Source organism: Carettochelys insculpta, chromosome 12 (assembly GCF_033958435.1).
Source record: "Carettochelys insculpta isolate YL-2023 chromosome 12, ASM3395843v1, whole genome shotgun sequence".
Lineage (NCBI taxonomy): Eukaryota > Metazoa > Chordata > Testudines > Carettochelyidae > Carettochelys > Carettochelys insculpta.
This window is the reverse complement of record NC_134148.1, coordinates 34,390,879-34,405,023: the sequence shown is the minus strand read 5'-3', so window position 1 is coordinate 34,405,023 and position 14,145 is coordinate 34,390,879. Positions and strand designations below refer to the sequence as shown.

The window sequence follows — 14,145 nt, the reverse complement described above, 5'->3', positions numbered from 1 at the left end:
ATGTTGCATGTGGGTGAACAAGCATCTTTAAATAAATAAATAAAATAAATAAAAAGCCTACATAATTTAAATATTTTCTTTAAAATTCTCTGAATTGCAATGAAAAGCCCCAAATTTAGGAACACAGCAGATAGCCTACACACTGGAGTGAGCACTGCCCCCAGTGTCAGGGGCACTGTGGAATCCTCTTTCCATGACCATGGAGCCCTTTCATGGCCAACTCTGAGCAATACTGTTATATGAGGCTGGACTAGACTCTTGATCCACTCTACCCTTTTGGAGGGGATCCGCCTAGTGGTGAAATCTTCTGCCTCCGTCTCCAGCTTTCCAGCACTCAGTGCCCACCGAGACCCACACCAGGAGAGAGCATAAAATGCTACTCAAGAGTCCCCACACAACAAAGCCAGTGAAATGAGTCTGCTGCCACAAAAGCCACACTCAGTTACCACATATGTGAGAAGCAGCATTTGCCTTGCAAATCAACTTTGAAAACCCCTCTTCTTAGACAAGATGCAAAACTGTCCTTTCATGCCCAATTCTCCACTTCTCTGTTTTCCGACAAATTTCCAAGCACCATTTGCTGCCACCGCTCCTCTACTTGCAGATAGGGGCAAGGAGATGACGGCCTATTCTAAAGTCCCTATATTTTTGAGCTTAGGGCAGGAAATATCTTTATTCTAGTTCTTTCTGTGCAATTTGCCTTACACACAGTCTGATCAGCCAAACTCTCTGCCTGACATGACCAGCAAATAACAATTCTGTTTTGCAGCAATTTTTGAGTTTTCAGAACTAATCATCGTTTTATGTTGGAACTCAAAACAAACATTTTGACTCTTTTCATGAAAACAAAATTGTGCCATCACAAACCAAGTTTTTCAATTCTGGAAAACAGTTGTGGGCTCTCCTTAGGGCCATGAGAGATGCAGGTTCAAGTCCCTCTCCTGGCTGATTGAGAGCCAAGTTCTTCATCCCCAATCATTAAGAGTAGGGACTTCAACTGGGTCGTCCACCGCACCACTCCAGTATCCAAGCCAGCAGGCTATTGAATTAGATGGTTGGCCACAATGCATACAAAATCCTTACTGACAAAATCTTTTTTGAAACTGGTAAGTCTCTATGCAGCTGGAGCTGCTCAGAGACGAGCCATGGGAACGCTAACAGAATTAGTGTCTTTGTGACAGACTCCAAGGGCTCCATTTATTTAGCTTAACAAAAAGAAGGTTGGGGCCGACTCGGGTTGAGTTATCCCACTGCAGCTGTGCCACTGTAAGGTCTCACATGTAAACTGCTCTATGACAGTGGGAGAGAGCTCTCCCACCAGCATAATTAAACAACGCCCCCCTCTGCCCCCCCCGCAAACAAGCTGCAGGACCATATCTTAGACACATAGGGGCTTATCTACACTACCACCTTCCTTCAAAGGAGGGATGGTAAGTAGGGTGTTGGGAGTTAACAAAATTTTGAGGAGTAAGGGGACTTTGAAGTTAACCCGGCACTTCGAGGTACCGGTGGATGCGCCGCAGCTAGACATGTGCCGGTACTTGAAGTTTAAAACTTTGGAGTTGCCACGGTGGGTGGAGGGGGAGTTTGCTTAATGAAGTGCTGCCTATGCATGGCAGCGCTTCATTAGTAAACTCCCAACACCCTAATTACCATCCTTCCTTCAAAGGAAGGTGGTAGAGTAGACACAGCCATATAGAGCTATCCATACATGTGCTTTTGTCAGTGAAACATCAGTTAGGTGGTGGTTTTTTCCATACCCTTGACCAACAAAAGTTTTATCACAAAAAGTGCTTGTGTAAATAAATCCTTGATTATGGACTGCATAGGGAACAAATATTTAATAACAGGCTCTTCAGTGTAGCACGGAAAGCTATAACATGATCCAATGGCTGGAAGATGAAACTAGACAACCTCAGAATGGAAATATGGCATAATTTGTTAAGCCTGAGAGTAATGAACCACTGGACCCATTTATCAAGGATGGTGGTGGATTCTCCATCACCTACAGTTTTGATTTAAAACAATGTATGTTTTACTAAAAGATCTACTCTAGCAATTTATTTGAATAAGTTCTATTTTCTTGGGCTATACACTGAGTCAAACGAGATAATCACATATGTCCCTTCTGCCCTTTCAAGCTATTAATCTGACAGAATATGAGCTTCAACTAAATGAAATCTTGTCATAAAAATTCCAACCAGCTCTACTCACAGACTGCTGGTCATGTCGCAAATCTGTCATGCAATTCCAATAACTTGCTCCTCTCAGAACAGACAGCTGACGATGCAAGTCAGGACCGAATAACCCTGGCAGAGCTACACTGACAAAGTTCTCATGCCTTCTGCCAGTACTGTGCCTGATTGCAGTCAGTGGTAGTCTCTGATTTCCGTGAATGCTAAGTGGGACTGTTTAAAAACTCTTTTGTCTGTGCATTTAAACAGATTGATCATCCCGTAATGAAAACCTGAATGATAGTCTTGAGCAAGATTCGACAAGTTAACTGCACTCCAGATTATTTCAGCAAGCTCATTTTTCAGGCAGAGGTTTATCCCGCTCTCCCTTCCGCTCTATTCTTCGATCAGTTTGGGGTGGGTCTTTGCTCTATGATGAAACCAACATATTATGATAACAAAGAAAATATAGATGAGCCCTGGGTGTAACACTAGCACCCTCCTTTGAAGGGGACATGTAAACAAGCCCAATCGGAGAATAGCAATGAGGTGCTGTGCTGTATATGCAGCACTTCATTAGCATAATTCCCACCATGCGAACTTCGAAGTTGCCTATCTTCAAAGTGGTGACAAGCTGTGTAGCCATGGGCACCTCAAAGAACCCGTGCAACGTTGCAACCCATGCAACTTGGGAGTAAGGGAACTTCCAAGTTGCACAGGTACTTCAAGTGTCCCTGGCTACACTGCTTGCTGTCACTTCAAAGTTAACAACTCCAAAGTTCACATGGCGGGAATTATGCTAATGAGGTGCTGCATATGCAGCACAGCACCTCAGTGCTATTCTCCAATCAGGCTCGTTTACATGCCCCCGTCAAAGGAGGGGGCTAGTGTAGACAAGCCCCCAGTGTTTCAGCGAACATATTTTGAAGGTCAAAAGCCTTCAAACACTTTTGAATCAAGGGATGGTTCTTCTGAGAACCTTCAAAAAATGGTCTTTAAAATTATCACACACTTGACAAAGTCAGATAATACAACAATGTTCCAATGTGCCATTTATGAAAAGGACAAATTGTAACAGGATTTATGCAGATGTTATACATGATAATTTTTACTGCCTTAAAATTTGTTTTAACTTTTCTCCATTTCTTCACAACCAAACCAGACAAATGACAAAGTACAAACTCTGACATAATCAGTTATTTACACTGGCTTATTCAAGACCCCTTACCTCAGTCATTTCTTCTGTCAGATCACCACTCAGACGTGCTCTCTCCAGCAACGCAAAGAGGTCAATGCTGGATTTCCGTCTGGGTTCTGACCCATGCGTGACTTCCGTTTCAGTAATGTTGATCTCTGTGTGCACATCTCCCTGCTGTCTCCATTGAAAGTCCTCTCCTATCCGTTTCAAAGAAGTGCTGCTGCTCTTTATAGACATGGCTGAGCCAGAAAGAGTGCTGGGAATGTAGGTGGACAAGGCTTCGGAACCTGAATAAGTAGTTTCCTCTTCTGTGAAAGACTCACTCTCCAGTATGTCAGGCACAGATAAGCTGAGGCGTCGGTCAAAGGTGTGCCTCTGCCGTGTACCCACCATTTTTCTAGAACTTTTCTTTGTCCTCTTTATGCTGAAGTTTTGTAACAAAGGCCTGGTTTTCTGCTTCAGGGATCCCCAGACAGATGACCTGTCCAAATCCATAGCTGCAACAGGGATATCACCAACTCCTTGGCATTTTTGCTTGTAAACGACTTTAATAAATAATAAGATGACTAAAAAGAATATGGGAAAAATGAACGTAAATCATTGAAGGGAACATAAGTTGTGGATTATGACTCATGCCTCAACAACACACCTCCAGTCCATTAGCTAACAATCACAAGGTCATCATGCTGCATTAGTATGGAGGGAATTATCAGTAGAAAGTGTGTCGTACATTAGGGAATGATGGCAAAGATTATGGGACTCATGGTAACTTTTCATGAGAAAAAACTGCAATGCTAGTATAATCTTTTGTACATGCTTGCCTCTCAGAAAATAAGCAACACAATACAGGGCGAAACAAATGGTGTATCTAGCCCAGTATTCCATCTCTGACAGTGGCCAGTACCAAAGCTTCAGAGATCATGTATAGGACTGGGTAGTTGGACTGTCTTCTTCTCCTGGCTTTGTTGTTTGCTTCCTATCTTTTAACCAGTGAGTGATCCATGACAGGACATTCTCTCTTATCCTACAACTACTTAATTTCTTTACGAGCCTTTGGTGAAGAATCTTGCCAAAGGCCTTCTGAAAAGCTGTGCTGACTAGATCACTCTTACCCGCATGCTGACAGACACCCTCAAAAAATTCTCAGATTGGTGAGGAATGATTTTCCTTTAGAAAAGCCATGCTGATTCTTGCCAAACAAATCATGTTTCTCTACATGTCTAATATTTCTGGTTTTTACTATTGTTTCTACCAATTTTCCCTGTACTGGAGATAGGTTTACCAGCTTGTGCTTGTCAGGATCACTTGTGGACTCCTTTTTAAAACTGGTGTTATAACAACTAGGTTTCAGTCATCTGATATAAAAACTTAGCAATAAGTTAATTTTGCAGTTTCATATTTGAGTTCCTTCAGCTTTTGGATGAATGCAATCTGGTCCTGATGACTTATTCCTGTTGAATTTATTCTAAAAGAATTTTTCCTAACACTTAAGCATGGGACAGGACTTCAGATACATCAAACAAAAAAGGACAGGTCTGGTGAGGGTCTCTCTTGCACAGCTTATCTAAAACTTTCAGCAAATTCTTGGGCAGCCCACTATACCAACCAAGAAACAGAACACCAAGGACTGCCACACACTATAGGGGCTCACCTGCATACTTGACTTAATCTAATTCTTGACCTTCTCTCCCCACCCCTCCACTCTCTGATTTGCTCACCTTGATCATTTTTTTTCTGATTTGCTCTCCTTGATTACTGTTTTTAGCTCTCTGTGCCTTAAATATTGAGTCTGTTCTGGTATGGCTATGGTCTGAAGAAGTGGGTCTGTCCCATGAAAGCTCACCTTATAAATTATTTTGCTAGTCTTGAAAGTGCTACTTGACTGCTTTTTGTTTTTATGAGCCAAGGTGTACTTAACAGTGATAACACAACACAACACCAAAGAAGCTAGAGATTCAGGCTTCAAATGATGCACAGCTAACAACTGTCTCTGTCCCCATTTTCCCTAGATTCTTTGCATTCATTGTGCATGGAAGCCTCCCCTCACTGTCCCCGCTCCACAGAAACACACCTCCACACATCAGAATTATTCTTTGGAGGAGACTACTTTGAAAGTTTACCACATGAAGAACTATAAATGCAAAGTGCCCATAGACAAGGAGAATATGAAGTTTAAAATACCATCTGAATTAGATTAAAGAAATATACTTTATAATCTGCAGCCCCCACATAAACTCAAGTTTGTTCAAACACTTGTTATCCAGCCATAGACCCTTTTAGGGCCCGAGCCTGTGAACTCTTTCATGGCAGTACTACGTATTCCTTCATCGTGATGGAGAAGTGGAGGGGTCCACTTTGACTGATTAGCATTAGTGACCCCCACGCTCCAGATCACTAGGCGTGATGTGAGGAGTCATGTCCAACTCAGCTGAACAGGAGCCACTGTTGCAGGGTGCGTGTGAGGCAGGATCACCCTCTATCACCACCCTCCTGGAGCCTTCCTTCCACAGCAGGCCAACATTAGGTTTGTGGTACCAGAGCACAGCGTATGCCTACGGGTGGTTGGTGTCACCTTGGCATTTAATATAGTGCACCTGGTGAATCAAGAGGCCACATAAATAGCCCCATTGATATCACAGAGACTAATCACATCAGAAATTCCTTTTCATTTCATTTAGAATGGCCAAAAGCAGATTCTCTGAGAGGCACAAGGGAGGGAGATGTTATAATGGACTTAAAGGCAGGTGTGAGGTGAACTAAAATTAGTTCAGCCACAGAGCATTTAGTAACTGATGCCAGTATACTCAGGGAACCCATCTCTTCTACTCCACTTTACAAACTCAGCAGTGGCTTTCAGTTGTAGAAATGAGATGCATGCACTTAATTTAACCAGCCAGCTGCTGATCAACAAGCCATCAATCCACAGATTAAATTCTTTCCCTCCCTACTTATCCACTCCTGCTCTCCCACAGACTGATTTCCCAGTTTCCTGAAGTTAATGGGATTCCTTTCTTGGACCTCAGTGGTCTTTAGAAACAGCCCTTATTGCACTGATCTGTCCCTCCCTGTTTCCTCTCCTCTGCCAATGACACTAGCCTGAATTGCTTACGTGTCAACAAAGACCTTTGGACATCCTTCCATCCCAGTCCTCATGCATGCAATGCCTTCAAACACATTTCTGCTATGGTGCTGACATGCTGTCAGGCAAAGTTGATGCAGTAAGGCCAAAGGACAACTGAGGCACATTGACATGTCTGATTAAATAAAACTTTAGAAAAGTTAGAAATGGAGGTAAATATGAAGGCTAGATGGCCTTCTAGAAGCTACTGCTCATATAAAAGTTATGGCCTTGATGCAGAAATTATTGGGTGGTGTTCTGACCTGCTGCATAACACAGGATAAAGACTAGATGACGTGCTCACCCCAAAAATACTTACACAATTCTTCTCTTTGATAGACTTTAAGGATGTTGCTCTTCGTCCATGGTGCTCATCTTTTTAGACTGTAAGCTCTTCAGGTGGGGACTGTTTTCTTCTCAATGCAGAGATTAGCACAACTCTGCTCTGATCCCAAAATGGCCCTGTGGGTATTAATGCAATATAAATCAATTAATAATAGTGAGCTAACTCAGTATCACTCTTACTGATTACAGCATTAATAGCATGAAACCTCAGAAATAGGTTATTATCCAAATACATTTCCCTGGGCAAACTTTAAAAACAGCACCAGATGCTCCATTGACTCCAGTGAAGATTTACACACAAAGGCTACCTGCACATACATGTAATACTCTTTGGACTTGTCTACACTACCACCTTCCTTTGAAGGAAGAAAGGTAAGTAGGGTGTTGGGCATTTACTAATGAAGTGCTGCCGTGCATAGGCAGCACTTCATTAAGCAAATTCCCCCCCATGGCAACTTCGAAGTTTTAAACTTCGAAGTACCGGCACACGTCTAGCCCCGGCGCACCCACCGGTACTTCAAAGTGCCAGGGCAACTTCGAAGTCCCCTTACTCCTCAAAAGTTTAAAATTTCGAAGTTGCCGCGGGGCAGAAGTTGCTTAATGAATTGCTACCTATGCATGGCACCACTTCATTAGTAAACTCCCAACACCCTAATTACCGTCCTTCCTTCGAAGGAAGGTGGTAGTGTAGACAAGCCCTTAGGGTCTGAGCCATAACCTGCTGAAGTGTATGGAAAGATTTCCACTGATTCCACCTAATGGCTGAAGCACTTACTGGTATCTAATGCTTCATAATTATTCTTGTAGTGCAATTCCTTTGGGAAGATTTGCTTTCGCTACATAAGTGATATTCCAAGTACTCAAACAGGAAAGTGGTTTCCTTTCAGAGCAAACCTTTGTGGAAACAAAACTACCTATCCGTGTGCAAACATTGTTTGTCCAGGAGTTGAAAAGAGGAAAAAAAGGCGTTTACCATATCCTGAGAAAACAGTGACCAAATATACTGCACATTTGTAAGTCTCTATTTGTGACAGGAGCTTAATACATTGCACAGAGAAGATTAGCTTGTTTGAAGCAGGACAAATATCACTGCTTGATGGAACACAGGAAAACACGTCTGTATGAATTCTACCATATATTTTCAAAACTCTGCAACCAGTTAACAAAAAAATATTACCCATCAGAAAAAAAAGAAAGAGAATCCTGTTTTGTTCCATTTTTTAAATCTAGTGATTTTTAACCTAGTCTATTAATTTGGGTAGGCCCTAATTTGTGGTTTGTGAGTATTTGAGATGGCAATACTGTGTTTGCATTAAATTGGTATAAAAGAATTTATTGTCATTACTTCGGTTAAAAAGAAGTCACATCTTTAGCAAAGATAGCTATACAGGTACAAAAAAAAAAAATAGTGTAGTTAGCAAGACTACCCTATCCCATGAGACCATCTTCCTAACAAGAATCTCATGGCACACTGAGATGAAGGAGAGACACTCATGCAACTTACTCAATAGCCTAGGTTGCCCATCAGATGTAGAATCACCAGCATTTAACAGGCCAAACGTTCGCAGAAAAATGCCGTCAAATGAGGCTACTGAAATTATAATTCAGCTTAATTCAGGACTTTCAGCTCACTGGCTCTCACTTGCCCTCTCTCCCACCCACCTCTGACTCATTCAAAAATTTTTGTTCACAAAGTCAAGACTGGTTCATAACTTGTGCCTCCCTGCATGAGCAAAGTTCTTCAAAGAGCTTTGATTCCTATTTCATTTATATTACTCTGCTCTCCTACCTTCCTGAATATTTACCATGGCTTATTGTCTTTGTTTTTGTTTTGTTATGTAACATACAGCCTAATCTTGCAAACACTACCAGGCATAGTTCTCAATCAAAGGATTCATGACAGTAAACAATTCACTCAGTAAACATTATGGTTATGTCTAAACAAGAGGCTTTTCCTGGCACAACTGGGCTTTTGCTGGGGGAAAAAAAAATGCAAAGCATCTACACAAAAGATGTGCTTTGTTGACAGCTTGTTGACAAAACTCAGCACACCCACTGGCAGAATTATACCTCCCCCTGTTCAGGTATAATGCCTCTCTCGACAGTGTTCTGTTGACAAAACAGACATGTAGATGCTTCGGGACCCTTTTGTTGACAGGCTGAGCTTCCAGTCCCACGGACTGCCCTGTTTGCAGAGCTTCTGGTAAGCCGTTCTGTCAAGAGAGGGCAGGGCAGCCTGGCTGCTCTGTCGACAGAGCGGATTGCTCTTTCAATCTGATTTTATGTGTAGATGCAATCTGTCAACAGAAGTTTTGCTGGCAAATCCCTTCTGACTGTGACTTCTGTAGACAGATACTTCTCGTGTAGACATATCCTGTATGTTGGACAGGGCCCTCTGAACAATAGCTTCTGCAGCGAAGTCCTTTATAAAAGCATATGGTATTCTACATATAACACAAGAAATAAAGTAATTCCCCAATACATTGTACAATATCATTATCGTCAGCATGCAAACAAGATACTCCAAGAAAAGAGGAGCTGTGTGCCTCAAAATCTATTCCACCAACCTAAGGGACATCCCTTTTTCCCTACTGACAATCTTATCCAAGTGCAAGGGGACTGCTGGTCCCTTACTGAAACTCCGTGAGGCATCTTCAGCTGGCTAGCGCCCAGAATAAAAACACCGGGGAAGAGCTGAAGATAAATCAGGCCCCTGAGATTGACAGTACCCAGGAAAAATTGGGCCAAAAGGTCAGCCTGACTGACAGGGCAGGCAGGCTAATGAAGTAGGCAGGAGGAGGGGATTCCTGTCCTCCCTATAAGCTGGAATTGTCTGGGTCAGACAGGTAGGGCCGAGCTAAGGAGAGAGCAGGAGGCTGTACTGAGCTGGGGAGCAGAGCCATGCCAGCCAGAGGGAAACTCTTCTGTGCACTGTTTTCTGGTTCTATGGCTGCAACTCTCTTCCCAGCAGCGATCTGCTTCTGGGCTGTGTCTGAAGCCCTGGCTGTGCTGCAGGGATGCTGCAGATCATATGCTTGCTCTAAATGGTAGGACCCTTCCCCCCAGCATTAGATACTCCTCTTCCCCTCCAATCGCACCTTCCAGGCCTCTTGGGTGGTAGAATCTCCCTACTCTGGGTCTCCACTGAGGGCCCCCCCTTGCTCTCCCCTAGGTGCTCACCACACCCAGCTCTAGCCTGCTCCAGCCCCAGCTCCACTCTCTGCTGCTTTGCCTCTCGCTCCCAGGTGATGTCTGTGGCCCCGCTGGCTCTGTGGCTGCAGTTCTCCTCCCAGCATGGCTCTGGGACTAACAAGTAACAGCTTGTGAACTGCCCTGACATTCCAGAGACGCTGTTTGTGAGGTCTCCATGCCACAGAGTGATGCCTTCCATTAATTTTCTCCTGTTTTCCTTATGTTAATAGACGGTCGTTTAATAAATCGTATTTGCTTTGAATTGTAAGTAATCATCAGTGGGTCGGGGAAACACGCAGTGTGGAGAGAACACGCCAGAGTGGGGACAGACTAGCTCCCTCCCTAGGTGACCACAACAACGTTGGGGGTTGAGCCTCAGGATTCCTGGCCTAGCCTTGTGGGGGTTACAAAGACTCTGCCACACAGGAGTGTGGAAAGAGAGCCCTGATGGTAAAGGAGACTGCTAGATAAAGGCAGTTGTAGCAGACACTCATATCCTTTCACTAGACCATTTCACCAGAGTAGTGTAGAAGCCAGGATAGTTCTCCTTAATAGTGGGACCATCCGCACTGCTTACAACAAGCAATGGTTGAAAAAACTTGGCACAGCACACACCATATTAAGGAACACAATTCAGTCTTCTGACATTACAAGGATTGGTCAGACACACCCAGTACCCCAATACTGGGCATCAAAAGCCTTCGCCACCGAAAGCCTTAAACCCTCATAGCTTTGTAATTTTCTAGATCCCCAAAGTACAAACTGTTTGGAGAATATCAAAGGTCACTACAGTGACCAGAGATCTAATGGCAAGATGATGAGTTTTTATGTTCTGCAATCTGTAATCAGGCACAAGGAGTATTAGCGTTTCTTCAAAGACAAAAGAGAAGATTGCTCCCTCCCCTACTATAATGTACGCTGAGCCTGGTGATGCCAAAATGAGCATTTAGCTTGCAATCAAGAGAAGCACATCAATATGAGGATGTGAAATCAGCATGGGAAGACACTGGAGTTTCAATCCTGGAGATTCATCTTGAACCTGGTGACACAGACAATATGCTTTAGGGAACATAAACAAAAGCAAAAAGACACTCTCATTCAGAATAAGAGACACTGTCATTTATTCTCCTTAGCCGTGTCTACACATGCACGCTACTTCGAAGTAGCGGCACTAACTTCGAAATAGCGCCCGTCACGGCTACACATGTTGGGCGCTATTTCGATGTTAACATCGACGTTAGGCGGCAAGACGTCGAAGCCGCTAACCCATGAGGGGATGGGAATAGCGCCCTACTTCGACGTTCAACGTCGAAGTAGGGACCATGTAGTCATTACGCGTCCCGCAACTTCGAAATAGCGGGGTCCGCCATGGCGGCCATCAGCTGAGGGGTTGAGAGACGCTCTCTCTCCAGCCCCTGCGGGGCTCTATGGTCACCGTGTGCAGCAGCCCTTAGCCCAGGGTTTCTGGCTGCTGCTGCGGCAGCTGGGGATCCATGCTGCATGCACAGGGTCTGCAACCAGTTGTCAGCTCTGTGGATCTTGTGTTGTTTAGTGCAACCGTGTCTGGGAGGGGCCCTTTAAGGGAGCAGCTTGCTATTGAGTCTGCCCTGTGACCCTGTCTGCAGCGGTGCCTGGCACCCTTATTTCGACATGTGCTACTTTGGTGTGTAGACGTTCCCTCGCAGCGCCTATTTCGATGTGGTGCTGCGCAACGTCGATGTTGAACATCAACATTGCCAGCCCTGGAGGACGTGTAGACGTTATTCATCGAAATAGCCTATTTCGATGTCGCCACATCGAAATAGGCTACTTCGATGTAGGCTTCACGTGTAGACGTAGCCCTTGAGGGGTATAGAGGTGCTGTAGCCCATTCCATCCAGGAGAGGGTTACAAGCAGGCCAGAGGGAGCCTACTCAGCCCAGGCCAATCAGAGCATGGAGCAGAAAGCCAATCAGGGCCAGGCTGGGCCCTATAAAAGGCTGCAGAGTGGCAAGGAGCTGACTCTCACCCCAGCCGAAAAGGGAGAAGGACATGGCTCCTAATAGGAGGGGGTGGGGGGGACTGGGTGCTGGGAGGTGCACGTGACCCCTTGTGCACTCCCCGTGTATTACCCCTGAGGCCCAAGCAATAGGACTCAGGTTTCAGACCTGTGCAGCAGGGCTTGGGCTTGAGATGAGGTTCACAAGTGAAAATCTGGCTCAAACATCACACTAAAATGTAAGGGCAATATTTATAGTCCAATGGATTTACTTTATAATTATATATGTTAAAAAAAAATGAGTAAGTAAGCCATTTTTCAGTACTGACGAGCTATGACACTTTCATGTCTTATTTTATAAACAAGTAGTTTGTAAGTGAAGTGAAACTTGAGGCACACAGACCAATCGTTCTCCTTAAAGGGGCATAGTAATTTGGAAAGGCTGAGAGAACCAATGTTCTGGAGAGACTGGAAACAGTAATACAAGAAGGGTTAACCTGCAAAGCAAAGCTAGGGCAAGCAGAATCCCAAGAAGTCTGGCTGGTTCCCAGACTGGAGTGGTCTATAAAATTATGACAGGTATGGAGAAAGCAGATAAGGAAAGGTTATTTACTTGTTCCCATAACATAAGAAGTGGGGCTAACCAAATGAAATTAATATATAGCAGGTTTAAAACAAACCAAAGGAAGTATTTCTTCATGCACTGCAGTCCATCTGCGGAACTCTTTGTCAGAGGATGTTGTGAAAACCAGGACTTTAACATAACTAGATAAATTCACCAAGATTAGGTCCATCAATACTTATTAGCCAGGATGGATAAGAATGATGTCCCTAGTCTCTGTTTGCCAGAGGCTGGAAATGGGTAACGGGGAGGGATCGCTTGATGACTCCCTGGTCTGTTCACTCCCTCTGGGGCATCAGGCATTGGCCAGCATCAAAAGACAGGATACCAGGCTAGATGGAACTTTGGTCTGACCTAATATGACTATTCTTATGTGGGGAACTGCCATCCAGTAAAGCACCAACAAATCCCTCTTTTCCTGATGCAGAAGGATAACTGCATAACTCCAGTGGTAGACATCCCAAGAGCTCCTCACAATAAGTAGTAACAAAAGATTACCCCAATAATATGTCAGCTCAATGCTGTGTACTTACCAAGCAGTGACAAACCTTCCAAAGATAACACTGGACAAGAAAGTGCATGCTAGTGGAAGCACATAAATACATACATTTCTCTTAACTAATGATTGCACTGCTGTGGTTCCCAAACTTTTCAGCATCGCGCCCCCCCTTCTGATTTTTGAGAAACCCTCACGCCCCCTGCACATCTTCTTTACCATCATCTAATTCCCCTTAACAAAAAATTCAATTTGTAATTTCAAACAAACACAAACATTAAAAATAAGTACACATAGTTTTTTCATGGCCCCTTGTGAGTGTTTGGTACAGCCCCAGCTGGCCAGCTGCCTGAGCCCTGTGCCAGCCACCAGAGCTGCCCACACCAGCTGCTGCCTGCCTGAGGCCTGCATTGCCAGAGCTGCCTGCCTGCCCACCAGCCGCCGGGGCCCCACACTGTCAGGTCCAGCCGCACACCCGCCACCTGCCCCAGCTGTGGGCCTGTGCTGCCGGGGCCAGCCACCCACCCGCCCAAGCCCCAGGCTGCCAGGGCCAGCCAGCCAGCCACAAGCCTGAGCTGCCCAAGCCCCACACTGCCAGGGCCAGTCACCTGAGCCCTGCACTGCCAGGGCCAGCTGCCTGCCTGAGCCCTATACTGCTGGGTCCAGCCATCCAAGCCCCACGAGCCCCACAAGCCAGCCACCTAAGACCCCTACCCAAGCCCCTCCCTTCCCCCAAAGCCAGGTACCACCAGCCCCCAACTCTTACTCCATCCCTCCCAAACCCACACATATTCACCTTTGCAGGAGGCAGCTAGCTCCATGTGGGTCTTCACCTGCTGCCTGATCTTTACAGCAGCTGGTTGTCCACATAAAATGGCAGGGCCTGACAGCCGAAAGCAAAGGCTGGCTTTTTCTTTGTGTGGGGCAAATGATGTGGGAGGAGGGGCTGGTTTACCTCACACGCACACCCCCGCCCCCCGGAATTTGTTTTTGCCCTCCAGTTTGGGAAACCATGCTCTGCT

The 14,145-nt window shown here is 44.9% G+C and overlaps 1 protein-coding gene across 1 annotated transcript in view; it reads right to left on the bottom strand.

Moving 5' to 3' along the window:
- The window catches only part of MCTP2 (multiple C2 and transmembrane domain containing 2), a 179,711-nt gene that overhangs the window by 148,044 nt on the left and 17,522 nt on the right, over positions 1–14,145 (bottom strand). Inside the window, exons 2-3 of the mRNA XM_075006809.1 lie at positions 6,810–6,952; positions 3,403–3,938 (exon numbers count right to left, since the gene is read on the bottom strand). Coding sequence (XP_074862910.1) covers positions 3,403–3,867 — 465 coding nt within the window. The 5' untranslated portion in view covers positions 3,868–3,938; positions 6,810–6,952. The remainder of the gene's footprint in view (positions 1–3,402; positions 3,939–6,809; positions 6,953–14,145) is intronic.